Below are 25,086 nucleotides of genomic sequence, written 5' to 3' on the forward strand. Positions count from 1 at the left end.
CAATATGGGTTTTGGCAAGGTATCGGAATGTGAGGTTTGGGGCGGTTTCAATGACCATCTTTCTAAATTCTTAAATAATACAAAAATGTCTAAATTCATCTGATGACAAATTGTAATTCTCATAAAAGTTACGAATCTAGTTCAGGACATTGTCCAAGTGGTTGATTCTGCCGTCTGTTTATAATTTTTATGGTCGCTCCGAGTTATATTGACCTAAATAGGCGATAGCGTCATCGCTCCACCGAGGCTAACCTCTTGCATGTAGGCGTGGCAAGTGCATATTGTGCCGAGAGTCATGAGCAAAATGAAAATTAATAAAGAACTTGGTAGAGCTCAAAATTAAGTAAGGAAGTACTCGCCTCTGTAGCGTATTAAGTCGTAAGATTTTACTTTTTTAAGTGCTTTGACTTACAGCTATGTAGACATATCGCGTGTAACATTCGTATTCGTAGTGGTGGATTAGATGGTAGCGTGTAGTGCATGTGTTGCCATAAAACCGGTCGGTCGCGCACAAACAACAGAGCCGGCCTTCGCCGCAGTTGCCGACGACGCCCGGGGTGACGTCACCACGCTTATGTCATACCATTACCATCTATGATTGTGTTCTGTAGCCAAATTGACCTGCAAAACTTAACACTTATCTATTCGAAACATTTTATCTAACTACAAGGACTACTTCATTGCCAATAATACTTCTCACGTCAGAAATAAAGATTTTGACCGTCATACATTCTCATCTACTTAAAGATGATTCGCTCTGCATGACTGTAGACTTCTGACGCTTATAGTTTATTTAGAACAATGTCTAAACAATATTGGCCAGGCTCATTCGTGTACCATTGGTTTTTCAAAAATTTGTCACAATTATGTTCAAACAAAATACAGATTACACTTTTAATTATTGACTATGGAATCTTCTAAGAATGATTTTATTATTTCATAGGATGCCATTTGATAGGTTAAAATGTTTCATTGAGTTCAAACGAGGGGACAGGTAATTAAACTTTTTTCCAATGAAGCCCTTTAGGTGGGGACTTGGAAAGTTGGACTTGTGTTACCGACAAAATAAAAACAAATATGATCTAAAAAGTTCAAAATGCCCCTGAGACTCGTAAACAAATAACGTTGTTATTACAGAACACATTCGTGGTTGCCAACTCACAAATTAGACGTATCCTACTCTACAAAGTTCAGTGGCGACTCCCACACTCTATAAACTCATTGACTCCTATCTTGCCTAGAGGTGATGGTGCAATCACGATGTACTGTCAAAATTTTATAAGTAGAAAATTGGGCTCTTAATAAAACAACCGTTAGCCAGGATAAAAAGAAAACTAATTGGATAATGTGAAATCTGTATAGTCTCTAAATCACTTCTCCATTATTATTATGAACAATAAACGCGATAAACCGAGACCAGATCATAAAACCGAGACGATTGGCCCCGATCAAATTCCACCAAAACTCATATTTCTAAACACGCAGTCTATAAATAAGTAAGCAATTTTCGTAGCGATCTATCTGCAGATACGTGCTTTCCAATGTCCGGTCAGTGACGTTTGGGCGAAATGCCGAGTCACCCGCCACCCCAGCATGGGACATCCCAGTCCCGATTGATCGATATTTTCACCTAATACTTTGTTTAGTCTGTCTATAGATACTACTTGGTGCCCTATTTGCTTGGCCTTCGATTAGTCCACGCATTAATGTGATTGGATCTATTTCCCTTCAACGTCAACATTGCATGTTTTTCAACAGACGAAATGATTTTGCTCTTTATTTATAGGTTCTGAATCCGTTTTCATCACTCAAATTAGAAATCTGATTCACATACATACAATTAAAACATTCTCTATTAGCACCTAGTGCAGGTACCATGATGTGGACCGGATATCCTTTTGTTTCTGCGGTGTAGTCATGTTTTGTGTCAGTGATGGTTTTGTTTATTATTATAAACAGGTTAGTTTCGGAGGGGGAACGTTTTCACATGAGGGAGCGTTTTGATTACGACAGCTAATTAGCCGTGAGTTGTGAACAGCCGGGCATAGCGTTACTGGCGTGGTTTATCTTTAGCTGTGTTTCATAAGTTAAATATTGGTAAAATATAAACTACCACAAGATGGATATTTTAGGTTTTGCACACTCGACGTTACCTAAACCGTCGTACAGGTCACAAGCAACTTTACATTTAAGGCAAACATGTATTGATCGTCCAGTGTGAGTTCTTGAAACATGTGTTCAAAATAAGGACTCGTCTACCTCGCGGAAATGCCATGTACACTATTTTGGCTTGTGACATATTTGCTGCAAAAATATTAAAGCTATACATTATATTTTTGTAATTCATTAGTTAGCACAGTTGTGAGTGTAACTCACGCGACTCGGCTTCGGGCGCGGTTCTATATTTGGGTTAATGGATTCGTCCGCGCACCGCCACCAGCATGGGAAGTGCCTGTTAGCTGGTCCGTCCGCTTTACCGGTTCCAGGCCGCATGATCAAGACCTACATTACCTTTCAGGAGGTTTGCAAATGCACCCGAATCGCAAAATACTACAAACCTGTCTGCTTTCAAAATATTCTGATCTCAGTGATGTGATCTCAGATGATAGTAGTAGTTTCATAGAAAAAGCTTTTCACAACAATCATACGCTCGTAGTCATAAAGTTTCGAATGATTTTCCGTGTTCAGCATAGCCGACATACGAGTTCTTCTTTTCGCCGAATTGTTGATTTTTATATCGAGTCCCTTTTGCTGAGTTAATGGCTCTAAATTTAGAGACAGTTGTGATGTCAGCATACATCCGAAGGTGGAATCATAATCGTGTCGCTACTAGATTTGATTTCATAATGTATTTACTTTGATAATTTATCATCATGAGATTGTTGATGTAAGAATTTAACAGTGTACGTCTAAATGTTATTTTAAGGTTTTTGGTATCACCACGATAACGTTTTAGATTGAGAATACCGAAGTAAAAATAACAGTGTGTTCTCAGCAGAGTGGGAATTAAAAACAAACCAAGTAATGAGCGTTGAAATAAAACTGAAGGTTGATTAAAAAAACAAACAAAAGAGTCGGCTGCGGTTAGAAATGCAGCACAAAGTGGTAGGTTGTACGCGATCCGCAATCGTCCTACTGTGACTGTGACGGACCGTAAATACATCCGTACATAAAAATGAACAGTTATGTGAGGCTAATCAAAAATAAACTTTATCGACTGCAGAATAAAAGCTACGTTTTTTAACGGAATGGAAATGATAGAAATCGCAACGCTTCCTGCGGTTGTAAAATGGGAAATGAAAATGAATGCACATAATTATGAATGAGTTTTGATCTGTGTGTGCTATGGTGGGAAGATTGCTCAATGTACGTACTAAAGCTGGTTGGCTTTTGGATTAGTAGCTTTTAGCATCATTTTTATGCACAGGTCATTGAATGACATTTGGACTAGATATGATTTGAAATTTTCCTTTCACTATTATCTTTAGAATATTGATAAAGCGCATTCATTTTAAATTCATTCAATGGCTTTCTTGCTTGGGAGTAACTTAGTGAGGAGTGAGCCGGTCGTTTCTAGTGCACTAACGGTATTCTAGCTGTTACCACGCTTTACATAATACAAGAGTAAACGTGAAATAGCGTAACGCGAGCATACACGTAATTTACTTGTAACTTACAAGTGCGTGCTATTTCAGAATTTTTTACTTTGTTAGTGTTGTAGGAAGTCGTAACTTTAAAGTATTACGGGCTAATTTATTGGATATTATCATTGACACGGAGAATTTCTGAAGGGTGTAAATGGCTGTGACAAGATGTGATTTTACTGTACATCGATAAAACTGAGCATTGTGGTCAAACGTAATGATTAATTAATGTAAGTCGTCATTACACAAGTTACCTAGGCAGACGACAAGAACCTGATAGTAAGAGAACCTGCTAACATTTAGTAGAAAATTAATTTAACAAGTACAATGTTAAAAACTTCTTGCGCAGTAATAAATCGTCGGGAAGGTAACCAGTAAAGACTACCTTCCTTTACCTTTGAGTGAATTCTACCTCTATTATTCTAAACTTTGTATAATAGCAAACATTAAAACGACGACAACCAATTTAGTGGAAGACTTGCTATTCCAAACTGACACAGGAATTAGGATATCCGCCGCCCAAAGCGGTCCGTCCACTTATGAATGTATGACGGCACTGCGTATCCCCTAGCAGTGCAGATTGCGTGTCGTCTAGTCGTTTACCAGACGCAGCAAACATTGGGGAGGGTCGATGCCAGTACCTGGACTATTAGTTACTGTCTCAACGTCTCGCCATTTTGTCACGCTCTTTATGACTCAAGATAAGAAACTGACAGCCTGCTTGAGACTTCATTATGAAACATTTTTGCAAAATTTGCAGAAAGCGGGGGTTCTGTTTTGGGTGCTAAAGAAGTTTTATGGAGTCCTCATTTTAATCTCTCCGACTAAATACAATGTTTTATGTGAAACCTTCATGCCTTCATGGATTCTTGTGATGAACTCTCTTTCATCATTTATCCGATTACTCCACTTTGTTATCAAAATACAAATCAGCAGAATTCAGTTCGGGAAAGTTGACCTTCCAGTCGGTAATATCTTTAAACGACCAATACCATTCGATGGTGTAATCCAATCTTGAGGAAAATAACGTACGTTTCTGTTGACTCTATTTTCTACTTCCAAGTAATTTGCTGAAACGTGCTACGTCTCCGACCTTTAAGGCTGGGTTCATAATCGCGCTATACTTTAGGTGTGTAGACGAGTTCAAGGGTAGACAACGCCCTAAATCGCCGAGGACCGACTGAATATCAAAGGTTAACATAATTATAGAGTACTTATTGCCTATATTCTGTGGTATGTGATTATAGAATTGTTGTTTGAAACTTAACCGATTGTTTCAATATCCTGTGTGAGAAGTCACTACTTGTTCATAGTACATCGAAAACTTAGGCCGTGTGACTCGAGAATAAATCGGTAGAATTAAACAATCTTTCTAGCTATCTGTATAACCGCAGTATACTGAGTCTATGCCATGACTGTAATGGCAAGCTATGGCTATGGTGTGCTATGGTGTATCGACGACGCCATGTCTGCTACCAGAGGTCAACGACCGCGCTGGCTAGCCTATTGGATACACTTGCTTTGTTCTACTTAAGCTTAGCGTCTTTGATTCGTGCCATAGCTTAATCTAAGTTTATAAAAATACTACAACCAGTTTTGTAAGTTTAGTGGGTATGAGAAGTTTCATTTTGAATTGAAGATTTGATTCCCAAAACGATATTTCCGAACAAGATTTAGTCAATATTTCTCGAAAAAATGTCCACTGGAAAAATGCAATGTGTACAATACAGATTACCGAACAAAATATGCAAAACAGTTAGAGTTTCCAACCCGCAGAGTCCACAGTAATCGTTCAATTGAATGAATGTTTGAAGGCAATCATAACCGTTCGTCAATCACGCGTGACACCGTCTGCCATTATGGTTCGGAATCATTCAATGAGGGTTTCGTAAAATGGCGTCCACGAGGTGGCAGCACCGAGTCGTCAGGTCCAGATAACTGTCAAAGTGCTTATCTTTACTATGAATAGTGAACGATTTTAGTGTTTTTTTTATTTTATAATTAAAGCACTGCATTATTGTTTTACTATTGCGGTTGAGTAAATAAAAAAAACTAAATCATATTGTGTTAAAAAAATTTTCAACAAGCTTTTCCTTAGAACCAGTGACTTTTGCACCCTCTCTCTTAGCTCAATTTTTAGTTCGGAAACCTTATTCTGACCGTAGTCCATAATAAAATCAATAACACTTCCAATATAACAGAATTTCAATAAACAATAAGTTCGGCACCTACAATTCCATACTATTTGACAGCTGTTTGGACCAGACGCATACGTGGCGCCACCCGGTGGCAGAAAAAATTTCAAAAATCCTCATTGAACCAGCTACATTTATATTTATGAAACAAGGCGAAAGCACGTCAGGGAAGAGATTATAAAGAAAAATAAGCCTGCACAATTTCCTACATAATATAATAAAACGGATGATGAAGTCATGAACATGTTACGTTCACACAGTAAAATTATTACAGGTCCATTGAATTGTCTGTTGTTTTATGGGAAACTAAGCCAAGACTTAAATTACGTCAGTGATATAAAACAGCAAACTCTTTATCTGGTGTCAGTTCCTTGCACAACATTATTCAACTTTTAGAAATTGTCTTTTCTCTAATCAGGCGATGGAAGATAACCCGTCAAAACTGCTATGGGTCTGCCATCATGGCTATGTGGGTTCTTTTAGAAATGTGCCCCCATAAATGTATTTATTTACTTCTAACATTACAATTAAATTGCAAAATATAACCGGTTTCGTGTGAGCTGTTAGAGCTGTATGATTTCGCAGATTTCATCTCTACTGGTATTGAAATCTTGATATTTCAAAAACATAATAATATGTAGTCTGGCTTGCTAATTTACTTTTACACGGCTTGAAACAGTAGTTTTTTTCGAGATTGTAACTTGATAAAAATTCTGCAAACTGCCTATCTCTACACGCCTAGGTCTTCATTTGGTTTCTCCTTGAATCTCTGATGTAAATGTTTCGCATCTAATCGTCCTTATTAACTGTATGTAGGTAAATAGCGTCATGAGAATGGGTGTTAGTTATAAATAGAATGCTAATTATGTAAATAGGACTTCGTGACGGATCCGCTACGTGATGGAAAGTGCGAACACCCCAAGCAGTTATGTTGTAATGGTATATTGTTATTGATACCCTGTGGAACAACTGCACAGCTTTTTCTCGGAAACATCGTAACAATGTAATTTGATTTGCATGCTATTTCAATGTTTAGTATACGTAATTTTAAATCAATGAGTAAGCTTAACTGTACTTACAGTTGTTCTGACCTTCAATGTTTGAAGTCTGAGAATTTAACTTTTCTAATTTAAATTGAGATTAGAGTTTCACGAGGGTATTTACTTAGTATTTTTGCCCATGTCCCAGAATCTTGACGGATTTCACTGTAAGATTATGGCTGTGCCATTGTTTATTGTCAGTTGTGTTTAAAACAAAAACTTGTGTGAATTGTTGGCTTTTGTTTTGTCTAAGTGACGTCTGTGCTAAATACGTTGTTCGTTGAGAACATAAGATGATGCAAAGATTATTTGTATCTCTATTTATTAAATTCTATTATTACTCTTGTGATAAGGGACCGTAAGAGTTCATTAAACATTGTCAAATAACGATGAGAGTACCAATTTCTTGACATCGACGGATTTTTGAAGTGCATTCTGAAGTTTTAGCAACGCTCTGTAATCTTCGCTGACAGCTGTTTATTTCTCATTAACACTTAACTGTATCCTTGCTCGTAATACTTGTGAGATAAGAGTGCTCTTATGATAACACTAAGAGGCTTGGGCCTACGTAATTCACGTGGATACCAACGACACAGATTTCTATTGTCGTAGTCAGTTTGAGGGACCTTCGTCAACCGAGCCATTATGCGAGAAGGTCAACCTCACTGCCCAACTGAATTATACTATTCCACCAAATAACGTGAACAAATCAATGACTGGCTTTACGAGTAAACATAAACTGTTAATACCGGCATTGGTCTCCTTTTTATACCTGTCAGTTATTACTTTATTAACGGCTTTAATTTCACGCTACGTTTCTTGACCATTGAACAGTCTATCGCAACCGTATCATATATCCATGTTATTCAGACACCGCTATCGACAATAATTATGACGAATAAAAACTAGAAGCGGTCAAATTATCTCCAATTTGTCAAGGTTAACATGTAATTGTAACCTCTGTGAGTAATATCATCCATGAACAGCAATTTACAAAGCTGGTACATGAGGAGGCTATTCGCGTATGAGAAATATGAATAGTTGCGGATTCCGCGTTGGAGTATAAATGAGTCAGAAGTTACGCAACCTCACATTATTGATCCTGTTGTATAACGAATGCTTTAATTTGGAAACCTGTTCTGATGCAAATTCCTCACACTTCTGTGCGCTAACAAAAGTAACTTCTGCGGCCATTTAGTTGTATTGTGTTAAAATTGTCATTGTTTATCTAAGTACCGTATTCTGTGCTGACGAAATCGTTCTAGGCTTAGGTAAGTAAGCTAGACTAAAACCGTTTCATCTTTAGAACACAACTTGGCTTGTGTTTTTGCTCTAATTCGTGTTAAATGTCACATCGACTGGTGAAGTTACTTAGGTGTGGCTATTAGTCTTGAAAGCAGTTATCTAATCTTATCGCCGGCCGGCAGCGTGATGTCATTTGAAATAACAAAAATATTATACAGCACTCCGTCTTTGTACTGTGTATTCGATTTGTTGACGACTGGTATTTTTGACGAAATTGTATTGCCGTTACTGGTTAGCTCTATGGCTGTTAATTTCAAAATTCAAGGTAATGTAATTAATGGTTGCCTAATTAATATTAGTCTTACGTTATTTCGAAGTGAAACCCCATGATACTCAAGGACTTCGAAATTATTCAGAAATAAATGTTCCTACAAATAGCCGGTGTTATTTTGGGTTGCATTATAATAAACATGATGCAACAGAAATAAAGCATTCGTCTTTTTTAAATACTGGTTTACAGTTCAAGGTTCATTTGTCTGCAGTCAGAATCCGTTTTCGTTATCATGATCTCCCGTAATGTGTGAAAATATTAAAGTAAAAATAAAGATACGTGTCTTTTAAAACAATTAAACGGCGTGAGGCCCGCTGATGATCATGTTCTTGACTAACAAGTGCTAACTGAATTATTTAGCTGACAAATAGGACACTAACTATAAGGCATCCTGTACCTCTCAAGTTTTTATGTGTAGGATGTAAGCTCATGAACGCTAGCCAACTTAGTGACCGCAAAATCAATCCTTGCGCACCGATGGTTGACATCGTCACTGACTCAGGCTGTTTAATCGGTAATAACGTATATTTTTACCTCAACCAACCAAACATAAAAATGAAATGCCAAACAAAATCAAAATAAAGCATATCCGACGTCCGAAATAGCTTGGTCTACCTGAAGTAGATTTAAAGCAAAGCAAAGGGCAAAGGCAAATTCTTAAACATTCTAAAATATTTGCTGCACATGGGATTGATAACTTCTTCCTCCCAGCAAAAACACACAAGAAGTCGTGAAGGGCGGGCGTCTTTTGTAAATTCGACCTTCCAAAAGTGCTGATTTTCAGCCTACTTTGAATAAATGACTTTCTATCTTTTATAAGATGTTAATAGCAGTATTTTGTTGGTTTCAGATAGTTGAGCGTGGCGGCGAGGTAGAGGTTGGTCGCGATGACGACCGACATATCGGTGTCCCGCTGGGACCCGTCCATCGGCCACGGCCAGGAGATCATCGACGAGTTCGAGTACGATGGCGGCAATTCGTCGTCGAGGCTATTCGAACGATCGCGCATTAAGGCGTTAGCAGGTGATTGATTTTTTTAACCCCCGACGCAAAAAACGACGGGGTGTTATAAGTTTGACGTGTCTGTGTGTGTGTGTGTGTGTGTGTGTGTGTGTGTGTGTGTGTATGTGGCATCGTAGCTCCCAAACGGATGATCCGATTGTGATGCGGTTTTTTTTGTTTAAAAGGTATGTCAGTCGGGAGTGTTCTTAGCTATGTTTGGTGGAAATCGGTTCAGGTCTTCAAGGTCATCAGCTCGTTTGCTAGATGTGATAGGAATGTTACACGCTCAGTTTACTTGCAAGTATATGTGGGATCTGAAATTTGAAACACTAATGTCTTTTGGAACCGCTGAGCTGGTCTGCTGTTAAGGCACGAAGGTAGGAGACGTAACCCTGAACTGCCTTTTAGTAAACCCATCGAGTTTGGGCTCGTTGAATTTGTCTTGACGAGTTCTCTTCATGTTTCTGATTGACGAGAACCTGATGCTGGAAATGGGATGTGGCGGATGAAACCCCGAAATGCCGGAATGAAACGGATAAACCGATTTATATTTTTGCTGAAAATCTAGAATGTCCAAAGGTTAATCTTTATTGTTTCTCAATCTGTGCAATTCTCCCAGTGCCAGTTTGTCATGAGGATTGTTAAACAGCTTCCTTTGGCCGAGATCGCATATAGCGACCCCATCTTAAGATAAAATAAATTAAATGAAAGAAGGAAAAATTAAGGAGCTCCTTTAAAAAGCATGAAATAAAATTAAATTATAAATTTTAAAAAACCCCCGACCCAAAAAAGTACGCAATAATTATGACAAAAGGTTAAAAACGCTAAACCCTATAAAAAACAAAAAAATAACTTTTAACACTACGTAAACTAAATTTTGACGTGTCGGGGGACCGCTTTTTACCTTCATAAATACTTACATAAATCAAATGATACCTACCTAATTACAACATTCGTATTAAAAAAAAACACGTATCTAAAGTAATGAATTAGAGCGGTCCCCCGACACGACAAAATTTAGTTTACGTAGTGTTAAAAGTTATTTTTTTGTTTTTTATAGGGTTTAGCGTTTTTAACCTTTTGTCATAATTATTGCGTACTTTTTTGGGTCGGGGGTTTTTTTAAATTTATAATTTAATTTTTATTAGTTCTTATTGTCTGAGGTCTAGCGAAGATATCATCCCTAGATTCTTGCAGAAAAAATCCATGTTTATAAACATCCCTTCAGGTTTGCTGACAAGCCTCAAATTTCATCCAACTGATGTATTGGTGTCTTCATCTATTTCATATACTCCGTGTTATTTCACCAAAAATCTAATAATGTATAGCCAAAAACTTACGATACCCGTAACAGCAAAACTACCTTCAAACAAACCTTTTTGTGTGGTTCCCGGCTATGAATAGCAAAGGTGGCCTTTCATCCACCCCATCGCTTTGCGTAGGTGTTGAACTTAACAGTAGAAATCTTCCGGCTCACATGGCGTGCCAAACCTTTGTCTACCCGGCTTTTAGCCTTCGCATAATGGGTACTCTTTTCATTCTTGTGCTATGCTCGAAGGAAAAAATAATGGGCCTTGAGACAGCAACGGACTTAGATAGGTTAGATTTTCTAGCAATAATGGCAATTTCCACTACGTTCCAACTAAACGATGTTGATATAATTATGAATTCATTTAGTAATATAGAAATTAATTAACAAGTCAAGCAGACGTTCTTAGTGGAATATGTGTCAGTACATTAATTATCGATAAGATTGGAACTGATAGCTACGAAATGCTTGCAGAAATTACATCTAATGTACCTAGCGATCTAGACACACGGCAGTGTGTCCGCCAAGTTCAAGCAAAAAAAGCGACACACCGGCCGTGGGTTATATTACACGAACCATTTCGGGCCAAATTCGACCCCCCTATAACTCAAAATCTATTTTATTTACGCGTATCAAATTTCTAGTATCTGTTGAGACCCCCTCACTTATCTAAAATACAAAATTTCATTAATATACCTAGTGTAGGTTTTGAGATATTGACGTCAGAAAATCGCTATTTTTACTATACACTCACTGACTGACTCACTCACTCATCAAAAACATAGACCACTTCCAATGGTCGTATTGACTTGAAATTTGGCATGGAGGTAGGTCTTTATGTCAAGGTAAAGGGAAAAATCTGAAAATGGCCAAGTGTGAGTCGGTTTCAAAATAATGAAGGTGTAAAATACTCAGTTTAAATTTATACCTCTAAGGAACTAAAGCGAACTGAATTTATTTATATAATATATCTTAGAATGGTCGTACCGATCTGAAATTCGTTACAAAGGTTTGTATTTAGTCAAAGTAAAAATCTGAAAACGGCCAAGTGTGAGTCACTTTCGAAAATAACGAATGTGTAACATTGACCCACGAACATAATATATGATAACATGTCATGTCAGTCAGTTGGTAAATCTAGTCCATTTAGTTATCTAGTTCATTTCTTTGTAAGAAGCATAGTGCATATTCAAAAATCTGAAAGATAGTATATGAGACATTTCCTTAACTAACTTAATCATAAGAAAAAAATAAAATAAACAACTTTACAAAAATAAATGAAATCCCACCCAAAACAAAAATGTGAAAGGCTGCCAAGTTCGATAATATGAAAATCCTTCGCCTATAAAAGAAGTGAGATCTGAATAAGTACCAAGTTCCATACACATACCTCAGTTAAAAATAGTTACTTTTTAATAATGTTACTTGGCAAGTTTTAATAGAAAATTAAATACTTGATTCGTTGCGTTTAGTAGGTTTATAACAAGGTGTGTGAAAACTTGCCAAGTAACATCATTAAAAAGTAACTATTTTAACTGAGGTATGTGTATGGAACTTGGTACTTATTCAGATCTCACTTCTTTTATAGGCGAAGGATTTTCATATTATCGAACTTGGCAGCCTTTCACATTTTTGTTTTGGGTGGGATAGCAATTTATGTCAAGCAAACAAAACTATGTCATAATCGAACCATGTTTGTCACATTTGAGAAAACAGTTCAGTGACCTGTGGAATGCAAACAGATTAATCTGAAAATGTAGGATGTTAGATAATAATGTTTCAGAGGTCGTACCCTTGACATGATTTTATTGTAGGTATTTAATATTCTGATTGTATCATCCACAGTTTATTTTATAACACCATACAGCTTATCAAACTTCGCAAACCACAGCATCCGTTTTTCCGTATAAAATATGAGGTGTCCAACAATTGGTCAGATTTGAACTTGTTTAGGGGGACTATTAGTCTTGGTAAAAACAACTTTTCATCAACTGTCGGTTATTTTTCGATACATCACGGCTTATCTTCGATGTAAACTGTTATCTGTTACTTCAACCAAATCTTCTCGTTGAACCAATCACAATTTACCGTTTTAGCCGTAACCTGGGTAATATATTGTTAAAAAATTGATTATGTGTCATACATTTTCAGTTGTGAACACAAACGTGTACCAACACTATCTATCAATAGTGTAACGAATGTGCTAATAAATTAAAACCTGCCCTGAGTTGTCGACATCTGGCGCATTGGTATCGAATATCCTTGTCCAGTGGTAGTTGAATTTTGTCGCTCTAATTCTTCTCGTCTTTTGCCTGGTGCGTTGGTTCAGTCGCCGCCTGTCGCTGGCGACATGACATCCACCGAGGGATACGAGCTGATAAAAAAAGGAGTAGATATTGAAGTGCCCGGTTTAGAAGTTTATTATGACAAGGTCGTGATAGAACTCAGAGGTTTGTAGTGTTGTGTTATCAAAGTGCTTCAGTGTTGTGCCCATTTTGGATTTCAACATTTTCAACAAATTGGATTTTTATTTCTACTTCATCGATTGTCAGATAAGTGGTGGTGTTATTTTACTGGAATATGATATTAATTTTTGGGATATTGATTTCTGAAATGCCCATAAAATATTCCGTTAAAATAATAGTTTTCTAGGAGTTTTTCCTTATCCATTTGAGTAAATTCAACATTTTGTTGTAGGAAATACAGAAATCATTTAATACCTTACAGATTTATCCAGCTTACATCAATATTCACAATATTGTATAAAAAAAAATTATAACTTTCTGCTTATGTTTAAAACTGTTGGTTTATTGAGTCATCATCGTCACACGTCCGTTGATTAAATTAAGTAATGCGGTACCCTCAATTTTGTATTATTCAATTAAAATAACATGGATAAATGGATATTCCAGTACAACACCCTGCACATCTAGGGCTGTTCTTTCCGCTCTGAAGCGTGCGAATAGCAATCTGATCCACATCTCGAATTACACATATTATATTCCGAACCCAACACCTTATCGAAGTATTGTCGTGTGAGTTATTACGATGTCGTCGGCTGCCCCGGACGGGCAGGGCCCTCCACTGCCGAAGACCACGAAGCCAGAACTCTGGTCGCCGTGGCGCGGTCGACCCCACTGGCGGTTAATGTGTTAACATTCCCTACTTTGTTTTTATCGTTTTCCTTATAATTTGTATGACATTTTACTATGTCCATTATTTTTGGTATTCAGGTCCGTTTTTAAGTAAATTCTAGTCTAGATTAGTCTAAGCTTTGTTTGAGTTTTTTTGGTAAGACTTTTGTACTGTTCCAGACATTGTTAGACACTTAAATGATGTAATTTTAGTCGTGTTCAATCTTCATAATGTTTATTTTAAGAGTTCCCCAAGGCACTGTTCCAGGGCCGACATGACTTATATTAAATGTATCTATTCGCTAACTAATGTTATTTGTTGACAGACGAACGAGAAAGTGTACAGAAGAAAACTTTTCAAAAATGGGTGAACTCTCACTTGGTTCGCGTCGGGTGCCGTATCGGCGACCTGTACGTCGACATGAGGGACGGCAAGCAGCTTATCAAATTGCTCGAAGTGCTCTCTGGAGAGAGATTGGTGGGTATCTTACACGTACACTGCATCTTAGGCTAAAATCTCTACCCTAGCATTCCTAAAAAGTGCCCAAAAACGCGCATGTACCTAGGAGCACCTACTACCTTTTATATGTTGTCATTCGCTAACCTAAAATTCATCGACATCATAACATTTCCTTGCAAATCTAAGTAGGTACGAGTATTACGAACTACCCATTCATGCTAATTGCGTTAGAGTCATTTGAGCCTTATTTAGCACGTTTAGCCGTACACGGATGCTGGTAACAGTTGCTTAGTCCCTTCTTTGAACAAGCTAGAACACTTGCATAATCATCACATGTGTTTGCATCTTAATAAGAAAGCTGGGTAGTTAATTTAAAACATTCAAGTAAGTAATCCTCCCTAACATAAAATCTGCTAGATTCTTCGCTTTATGAAACTAAACATTTAAATAATCTTATAAAGACATATTCAAAGGTTCGTCTTCGCATTATTCAAAGAAGTTGTTCGCAGTACTAGTAAAGCGTTAACGAGGCTTAATTGGTGCCATTACTCCCACTATACTCAAATCTAAATCTTCTGTACTTCAAGTACTGTACTCTTCAACCTATTGTGGTTTCCATGAGCAAATTGTGTTAACAAAAACGTCTGCTATGGTACATGAAATGAAGTAGGTGTATACCTTTGTGTTGTGATGTGGTACTTCAAATAGTCATTTCAACTACATAATAATAATACATAGTTTGCATGAAGAACTTTCGACAGTAGTTTCAACTCCAACTCCATTAGGGCCGCCGTACACGGACTGCTCGAGCAGTTAGCGGCTGAGTGAAATACACGGACCGCTCGAGCGGTCGGCGTCGACTGCTTGAGCTGTCGGTTGTTGACTGCTCGAGCTACGACCCAACTGCTCGAGCAGTTGATTTTCAAAAAACAGTCGGCAAATGAGAAAACAGACGCCGCGAGGCCGCAAAGGGCGGGGGGGAGAGGGAAGTCGGAGAGCTGTCGACTGCTCTAGCGCAGTCAACGGCTCGAGCAGTCGGTGTATGCCTCGCAACCGCTCGCGAGCAGTCGACGGCACGATGGAATTTCATCATGCAGTTGACGGCTTGAAGCGGTCGCGACTGCTCGAGCAGTCGTGTGTACGGCAGCGAATGAATGACTATAGTTCACTGCGCGGTCGCGGCTTTAAGCAGTCGGTCTCAACTGCTTGAAGCAGTCCGTGTACGGCGGCTCTTAACGCTTATTATAAAATTGACCATAAAAGCGAGCTAGCTGGATCTATTTACGACCTTTTCATGTCCCCATTAAACCCATCTTACGGGCTGCGTAAACCTACAATGAAAGTAGAAAACTGGTACAGAGCCGTTAAACTACTTCTGTTTATGTTCATATTTACTTCGCCATTTCTTTACAATATACTACGACCATCAAAGGTCATCGCCTGGGAAAATCTTTCACTATTTCTTAATGCCAATAAAACAGTTTCAATAATTATCTTCTCTGGAAACGATTTATTGTTTTTAAACAACAAAAACTTTCTACAAATGACTGAAGAGGCTTTACTTAAAATGCCATTGTTTTGCTCGTCATTTCAGATAAATTAAATTTAGAAATAAATCATCCGTTAACAGAATAGCCTTAGTGTTTTTGTCACTATAGTATACATAGACAATGCTTAAATTCAAGTTCTTATACGTTAGTCGCATAAAAAGCAAACAATAGCCAGCATCGACCTGTAGAACCGGACTTTATCCCGACTTTGGCGACGCGACGAAGCAAAAATGAATTTGGAATTCTTGTACTTGTTCATGCGCTGTGTAAAGTATACTGCATTGTTTATGGACCACTGTTTCGTTATTTACAACCTTTGCAGACGTCCTAGGCTGGTCTTGGAAGTCTGTAACATATTTTAGAGTGAATTTACTAACTTCTTTCAAAGTTTTCATGTTTTTTATAATGTGGGAATTTTTGATGTGCCCATGTCATTTATAGTAACATGTTTTTTTTTTGAAAGCCATTTTCTTCAATCAGCTGGCCATTTAAGACTCGAGACACGATATGACGATCAATGCTTCTCTAGAAAAAAAAAGAAACTACTACATGACAGGAAAGCAATGCCCCATGATTAACGATATTGTATCGAAGCTGTCGTGACAAAATTCACGCGCCTGTCGCCTTTCATCATATAATGCGACTTCGTTCGAGTCTATCTGATAGGTAAATTGCTTGAAGTCACGCGCTCACTGTCCCATACAAGTCCAAGTCCCATAACGAAGACGTTCACCCAGCCTGCAGATAAACTGTTATGGTAGTAGGTACTCAGTTTCCATTTCATGTAGGGTATGTACTTGTAAAACATCGCTTCGCATGGGTGGTTTATAGGACACGACACAGGAATATATGAAGGCTTGATTAAAATCCTTCTTCTATTTCCATGTCTGATTGTGATCCTCGGATTCGGGTCATTTAGAAAATGTAACAGATTCTCTTTTTATATAGACAACATTTGTAAATCTATTTATTCATCTTATTGAGAATAGGCCTCAAATTGCCGCCGAATCGTAAATATTTAAAGTTTTTTTTTTAAATTGCAGCCTCGTCCAACCAAAGGCAAGATGCGTATCCACTGCTTGGAGAATGTGGATAAAGCGCTGCAGTTCTTGCGTGAACAACGAGTGCACTTGGAGAATATGGGATCCCACGACATCGTCGACGGCAACCCGAGGCTCAGTCTCGGTCTTATTTGGACCATCATTTTGCGCTTCCAGGTAAGTCTACCATACTCATTTATTTTTTTAATATAAAGTTCTGGCTATACTCAGCTTTGCAGCAGTGTTTCTAATACGTAATCGACTTGTTTGTCGGATGCTAGTGGTTAGAAGAGTTAGGCCTCTAGCAGTAATTTTTCTCGTTTTGAACACAGGTCATCTTCGTACATTAATGTCAACATTAGGTCATGTGATCACCTCAGTGAATTGTTTAGTTTCACATTCATAGAACACCATAATGTTGACTTTATGGCGTGAATCTATATTTCAATGGATTCAATAGTACGATGGAATGTTGTATTAAATTATTCACAGTCGATTACTTGTTTATTATCCCTATTCAATAGGCCACCGCGATGAGGATATTTTTGCGTTTAAAACAATTTAACAGATATGAGTATAGGGAAAGAAGATGTAAATTGTACATAATATTAGTTAGGTACTTAATTATATGAAAATAACATGAATGTACTTGCTTTGATTTTGTAGCTACAAACCATATACATAGGCAGATATAGTCTAAATTGAATAAACTTTTCTTGTCATAAATAAGCCTCATAATAATTAAATTTTTATTTGCAACAGATCCAAGACATCACAATCGAAGAAACCGACAACAAAGAGACAAAGTCCGCTAAGGACGCTTTACTGCTGTGGTGTCAAATGAAGACGGCCGGCTACAACAACGTCAATGTACGCAACTTCACGACCTCTTGGCGCGACGGGTTGGCCTTCAACGCCATCATACACAAACACAGGCCCGACCTCATTCAGTTCGACAAGTTGCATAGAAGCAATCCTATGCATAACCTGAACAATGCTTTCAATGTCGCTGAAGAGAAACTTGGACTTACTAAGCTATTGGATGCTGAAGGTGAGTTTAAGCATACAGTATTTTTGAAACGTGTAAAATATGCGTGGAACGTGTAAAATATGCGTGGATATAGCCTTAGATAACTCTGACGGGAACATCATCAGAAGAATGGGTACATAAAAATAAAATAAAGCTATAAGTTAAGTATGACATGATAGAGACCCTGACTATCGAATTAGGTTTATTCCGTCTTACCGTCTATAGTATTCTTCATCTGAAAAACTTTAGATGCCTTCTATCTTACAAATGTGTAATACCACCTTTAAAATTATTTTTATATTTATTTATTATGCCTTTATTGTTTTCCAGACATCGCTGTCGACCACCCCGACGAGAAGTCAATCATCACATACGTGGTGACGTACTACCACTACTTCAGCAAGATGAAGCAGGAGACGGTGCAAGGCAAGAGGATCGGCAAGGTGGTCGGCATTGCTATGGAGAACGACAAAATGATGCAGGAGTATGAGTCGCTTACCAGGTACGTCAGAAGTCCTGATAAACCATGTTCTGATATAGATTTTAGTGAAGTGACCATAGGTTCAGAGATCTGTCAAGTAAATAGCTACAGGTATTGATCTTATTACATGTGCATAAGTCTAATAAATGGGATGTCTTTTGAAAGTTTTCATCAGTCCCGAAATAGACTATTTTTGAAATAACTGTATATTTGAATTCGAATATTTTGTTCCAGCGATCTCCTGCAATGGATCGAGCGAACGATCGAAGCGCTCGGCGACCGAACATTCGCGAACTCTCTCGAGGGCGTACGTCAGCAACTCATACAGTTCGCTAACTACCGCACTGTGGAGAAACCACCTAAGTAAGTCTGTTACCTACATATTTGCTTGCTGACGACAAATAAGAGTCATTTACGTGCCTACAATACGAAAACAATATACTATAAGTTATCCTACTGACATCTGACATTTTGGGTTCTTCAAAAACAATAAGCAATAAATAATTGTAAACTTTTGCATAATATTGCAAGGTGATTACTAAACCCAACTCTTCTTTCTTATATCTTCAAATATATGATTCAAAAGAATTAATCAAGGCCGCTGGAAACAGCATTTAAGGCCAGTGGTAAAACCATAAAAACTGACACCGACACTTCGTGTGCATTATTGTTTTAGAATATATTTATACTATGTTTAAGTTTTTTTATAGCTATCATATGGGCCTTGTTGCCTAAGTTAAATGGACAAATAAAGCAACAATAACATTTCAATTTTTTTCCCACAGGTTCGTCGAAAAAGGCAACTTGGAAGTGCTACTTTTCACGCTACAGTCGCGTATGCGAGCGGCCAATCAGAAGCCGTACACGCCGCGCGAGGGCAAGATGATACACGACATCAACCGCGCCTGGGAGAGGCTCGAGAAGTCAGAACACGAGAGGGAACTGGCCCTCAGAGAGGAGCTGATCAGACAAGAGAAGCTTGAACAGCTTGCTGCTAGGTATTTAACAATGCAAAATTTACAATTATGGACTCCAAAAAAAAGCTCAGCTACATCCTGTGGGACTACAAGTTGACCTCAACATAGTTGGGAAAAGGCTCGGGAGATGGGATGATTTTTATTATGTATTTTGGTTCTGAATGAATGCAAACAGATTTTAAAAGATTTATGTCTGGTTGCGTCAATAAAAGATGTTGTCAAGTTACTTATATATTGCAGCTTAGGTACATTACACAATTTACATTTGGAGTAATGTTAACTATTTCTATTTAAGTCTTTTTTTTACAGTCCAAATTATAAGTAGGGTTCATACATCTAACATAGTTCACTCTAAATCTTACAAAAAAAAAAAATACTACTACATAATGCATATCAAGACAGAACTAACAATAATACTCTCCCAACAGATTCAACCGCAAAGCACAGATGCGAGAGACCTGGCTATCGGAGAACCAGCGCTTGGTCAGCCAAGACAACTTCGGTTTCGATCTCGCAGCAGTGGAGGCGGCCGCTAAGAAACATGAAGCTATTGAGACAGATATCTTCGCGTACGAAGAGCGAGTGCAAGCCGTTGTGGCTGTGTGCTCCGAGTTGCAGGGAGAAAGGTGGGTTTTTGTTTATTTTAGAGTTATGTTTAAATATTCAATTTTTAAGTATTTAAATAACACATTATTTTAATTTTAACAAAAACATAGTAATACAAAATTTTGAATGTTGTTCCCAGGTACCACGACATGGAACGTGTTTCGGCGCGGCGTGACAACGTGCTGCGGCTGTGGGCCTACCTGCTCGAGCTGCTCCGCGCCCGCCGCGCCCGCCTCGAGCTCTCGCTGCAGCTGCAGCAGAACTTCCAGGTCTGTGCCCACACCACTATACACACTCTGCGACAACGTGCTGCGGCTGTGGGCCTACCTGCTCGAGCTGCTCCGCGCCCGCCGCGCCCGCCTCGAGCTCTCGCTGCAGCTGCAGCAGAACTTCAGGTCTGTGCCCACACCACTATACACACTCTGCGACAACGTGCTGCGGCTGTGGGCCTACCTGCTCGAGCTGCTCCGCGCCCGCCGCGCCCGCCTCGAGCTCTCGCTGCAGCTGCAGCAGAACTTCCAGGTCTGTGCCCACACCACTATACACACTCTGCGACAACGTGCTGCGGCTGTGGGCCTACCTGCTCGAGCTGCTCCGCGCCCGCCGCGCCCGCCTCGAGCTCTCGCTGCAGCTGCAGCAGAACTTCCAGGTCTGTGCCCACACCACTATACACACTCTGCGACAACGTGCTGCGGCTGTGGGCCTACCTGCTCGAGCTGCTCCGCGCCCGCCGCGCCCGCCTCGAGCTCTCGCTGCAGCTGCAGCAGAACTTCCAGGTCTGTGCCCACACCACTATACACACTCTGCGACAACGTGCTGCGGCTGTGGGCCTACCTGCTCGAGCTGCTCCGCGCCCGCCGCGCCCGCCTCGAGCTCTCGCTGCAGCTGCAGCAGAACTTCCAGGTCTGTGCCCACACCACTATACACACTCTGCGACAACGTGCTGCGGCTGTGGCCTACCTGCTCGAGCTGCTCCGCGCCCGCCGCGCCCGCCTCGAGCTCTCGCTGCAGCTGCAGCAGAACTTCCAGGTCTGTGCCCACACCACTATACACACTCTGCGACAACGTGCTGCGGCTGTGGGCCTACCTGCTCGAGCTGCTCCGCGCCCGCCGCGCCCGCCTCGAGCTCTCGCTGCAGCTGCAGCAGAACTTCCAGGTCTGTGCCCACACCACTATACACACTCTGCGACAACGTGCTGCGGCTGTGGGCCTACCTGCTCGAGCTGCTCCGCGCCCGCCGCGCCCGCCTCGAGCTCTCGCTGCAGCTGCAGCAGAACTTCCAGGTCTGTGCCCACACCACTATACACACTCTGCGACAACGTGCTGCGGTTGTGGGCCTACCTGCTCGAGCTGCTACCAGTACACGGCTGCCACCACTTGGAGTTTACCTTAAATCGAAAAAAAAAATTATTGATTTTGACGACTTCAAAAGTAAATTTCATAAAAATTAAAAAATATAACATAAAACTTAAAAGAACTATGTAACAATTAAATACTATTTAAATCAGAGTTGGTAGGTACATTCCTTGCCCGTTAATCCCTTTCCGTAAAAAGACCTTTAATGTTGAAAAGAATATAAGTTGAATCGGATCTCAACTTAAACGATATTTGAATAAATATCCGAAGTGAGAACTTCCTCCATTTCGGAAAGTCGGTTTATAAGCAGGAACCCCGCTTATTTGGCCTGTCTTCAAACTACAACAAACTCGGTACTGTGTATCTATCTGGGGTGTAGTGCTTTTACCCCAAACGAACTTCCAAAGGCCAAAGAATTATCGCCATCCATTTTTTATGTATGATAACTTGTTTGTGGCTAAATAGTTTTTTTTTTAAATATTAATATACCAATTTCCATAAACAGGAGATGCTATACATCCTGGACTCCATGGAAGAGATCAAGATGCGTCTTCTAACAGACGACTATGGCAAGCATCTGATGGGCGTCGAAGATCTACTGCAGAAGCATGCTCTCGTCGAGGCCGACATCAACGTGCTCGGCGAGAGGGTTAAGGTGAGCATTAACCAATCATAGCCTTGAAATATCACGTCATAATTGTGACAGCCAATGAGAAACGTTTATGTTTGAATCACGAACACTGCTCGAATTATAAGTGTCAAAACTGAACTATCTGGTACTGGCAGTATAGATGAAATTCATATGTATTTATAAAGAAATTATTATATTTTATGTGTCCATATTTTTCGGCCAATCATTATCTACTGAGGCCTTTCCTAATGTAGAGCACTCTATTCTTCATTTCTATTTACACGAGTCATTGTGTATTGCTATATATTTAATGATTAATTGTTAATGCTGATAACATCAATTAATTTCATCCTTAAATACTAAAACCAGAACCTATATTTTTAAAGTCGGTTAAAAATAAACGTTTCTCCCACAGGTGGTAGTGGGTCAATCTCAGCGCTTCTTGGAACAAGAAGAGGGTGGTTACCGTCCCTGCGACCCCGCCATCACGGTTGAGCGTATCCAACAGCTCGAGAATGCTTACGCTGAGTTGGTGCATCTTGCTGTTGAACGCAGGTAATTAATTACATATTTTTATATAAAGTTTTACAGGAACATAGAATTAAGACATAGGGTTGTCTGTCCACGGAAGCAAATGGAGAAATACTAGCTAATAGCATTGCATAAAATCTTTGACAATGTCATAAAATATTACTTAAATTTTTTGGTAAAAAGCACAGGAGATGACTCCACAATGCAGTCTCTCTGCGCTTTTGTAGACAGACAGTCTTGTCTATATCTGACGATTATGCTCAGAAACTGGTTTTCTTGCACCCCAACATATTTTTCTAATGACAATCATGAGCAGTACCAATACTTATAAAGTGTTATTATAATTATAAATGATAAATAAATTGTTTATTTCTGAACCATCATCACTTATTTAGTATTATACCTACATTATTTGTCGTTAAAACAGAAAGCGTCTGGAGGACAGCCGTAAGCTGTGGCAGTTCTACTGGGACATGGCTGATGAGGAGAACTGGATCAAGGAGAAGGAGCAGATTGTCTCCGTTGATGACATCGGACATGATCTTACTACCGGTAATTATTTATTATTATTATCTCTATAGGTTAAAGAATTTACACAAGAACATACATAAAATGTAAAATACTTCGCATTTGAGAGCAAGGTATGATAAAAATTAGAATGATCTTTGTGGTTCTCGCCTTCCATAAGGTTTGATGCAACATGATTCTTTGAGGGCTTATAAAACCGCAGAGACAAATACTTCACAAAACATCGTTTAATATAATAAACTAGCGACCCGCCCCGGCTTTGCACGGGTGCAATACTGATACTTAATGTAATACACAAGAACAAAAATGTTATACACATAAATCTTCCTCTTCATATACTCTACCTATTAAAAACGCAAACGCATCAAAATCCGTTGCGTAGTTTTACAAGATTTAGGCATACATAAGGATTCAGGAACAGAGAAAGCGACTTTGTTTTATACTATGTACTGATACTGTAATACGAAAGTAATATTATTTCCAGTGTACCTGCTAATATCGAAACACAAGGCGTTGGAAGCAGACGTGCAAGCTCACGAACCGCAGCTGATGAGTGTGGCCGCTGTGGGAGACGAACTCATCTCTCAGGGACACTTCGGTGCTGACAGGATTCAGGTAAATACTAGAAATAACTTGGTTTGGACTATGGTAAGTTTGCTTATGGAGAATAGTTCTAACTTTAGTGAAGATAGCTTCACATTTCTATCAAGAAGGTCGACGAGGTAGATTTCCAGTCTTTCGAGCAATGGATGAGCAGTTTAACCTCTACTAAATATTGTCACAACTCATAAAATACTTAATTTTATATAGGTCAAAAATTCCTATGTAATATCTTACCAGTTGTACAATTCTAAGAAACATAGCTTATAACCTGCAAGAATTTCCAAAATCAATCCCAAACAACGAAGAATTACTGTACATTGGTTTTCTTACCATACAAAAAATGTATGAATGATAACGAACGACTTAACAGTTCCTTTCTATATTATAGGAGTTAACAAAGTCTATTTTTAAGTAAACTATAATATTTATTTGTTTATATCCAGGACCGTCTCCGCGACATCCTATCTCAATGGAACCACCTGTTGGACATGGTGTCTCTACGCAAGAATCGCTTGGACGCCGCCGTGCGTTACCACCAACTGTTCGCCGACGCTGACGATATCGACAACTGGATGCTGGATACTCTTAGGTATGATCATTTATATTTTTACTAGTGAAACATCAGTTTTATCTTTTTAACACGCTTATATTAGCTTCACTTATAACTATGTATGTTAGATAATTTTGAAACCTTAATTTGACCCACTTCCCGATCTTCGACTAGGATGTAAATTTGCGCACACTCTGAGTTCTGATGACAATATATGACTAGCGCTCAATATAATTATTGATATGGAACTCCTTTCTGCAATGCACACGAATAAGCAGAATCTTTACATAATAGCAAAAGCCAAACTTGAAATTTAAAACAAAAATTCTAATAAATTCGTATTTCGATGTTCAGATTGGTATCATCGGAGGACACTGGAGTCGACGAGGCTCAAGTGCAGAGCTTGCTGAAGAAACACAAGGACGTTACCGACGAGCTCAAGAACTACGCCAATGTTATTCAGCAGCTCAAACAACAGGTACGTTATGCCAACATTACTTTATTTTCTTCTCAAACGTTAGGAAAATATCTAGTGGATTTCTGCAAAGTCATGTCTGATTCAATAACTAAAATATGTTTTTTTATTCCATTTGAAAGAAAATAGTTCTCAGTTTCAATTTTCTTTTAGTTTTTTTTAATGTCATTATGTAATTTTTGCTGGCATAAATCTCTTACTTATCTATGTACCTACCACATATATTTACAATCTTTGTTCGAATTTCAAAAAAGTCCTAACCGTTGATGATTATAGTTATGGCAATGAGTTTTTGTAAAACACGCTACCAAGTTCAAACAGAGCTTCATAAATAACTGCAGTTAGTTCACAAATATTTTTTTCACCAG

General features: G+C 38.9%; 1 protein-coding gene across 11 annotated transcripts in view; it reads left to right on the top strand.

Annotated features, from left to right (window-relative positions):
* Window positions 1-25,086, top strand: part of Beta-spec (beta Spectrin) — a 58,518-nt gene that overhangs the window by 10,351 nt on the left and 23,081 nt on the right. For 10 of the 11 annotated variants that reach the window (XM_064038501.1, XM_064038505.1, XM_064038498.1 and 7 more), the window contains exons 1-7: window positions 21,004-21,327; window positions 21,906-22,055; window positions 22,447-22,586; window positions 22,990-23,114; window positions 23,575-23,705; window positions 24,137-24,282; window positions 24,598-24,721. In XM_064038501.1, the coding sequence (XP_063894571.1) occupies window positions 21,909-22,055; window positions 22,447-22,586; window positions 22,990-23,114; window positions 23,575-23,705; window positions 24,137-24,282; window positions 24,598-24,721 (813 nt within the window). In that variant the 5' untranslated portion in view covers window positions 21,004-21,327; window positions 21,906-21,908. Of the gene's footprint in view, window positions 1-9,305; window positions 9,479-14,226; window positions 14,379-16,953; window positions 17,128-17,712; window positions 18,002-18,310; window positions 18,483-18,695; window positions 18,825-19,246; window positions 19,460-19,866; window positions 20,065-20,183; window positions 20,314-21,003; window positions 21,328-21,905; window positions 22,056-22,446; window positions 22,587-22,989; window positions 23,115-23,574; window positions 23,706-24,136; window positions 24,283-24,597; window positions 24,722-25,086 lie in introns of those variants that run through there. The other variant, XM_064038508.1, reaches the window with a different exon arrangement.

Source organism: Helicoverpa armigera, chromosome 16 (genome assembly GCF_030705265.1).
Source record: "Helicoverpa armigera isolate CAAS_96S chromosome 16, ASM3070526v1, whole genome shotgun sequence".
NCBI classification, from domain to species: Eukaryota; Metazoa; Arthropoda; class Insecta; order Lepidoptera; family Noctuidae; genus Helicoverpa; species Helicoverpa armigera.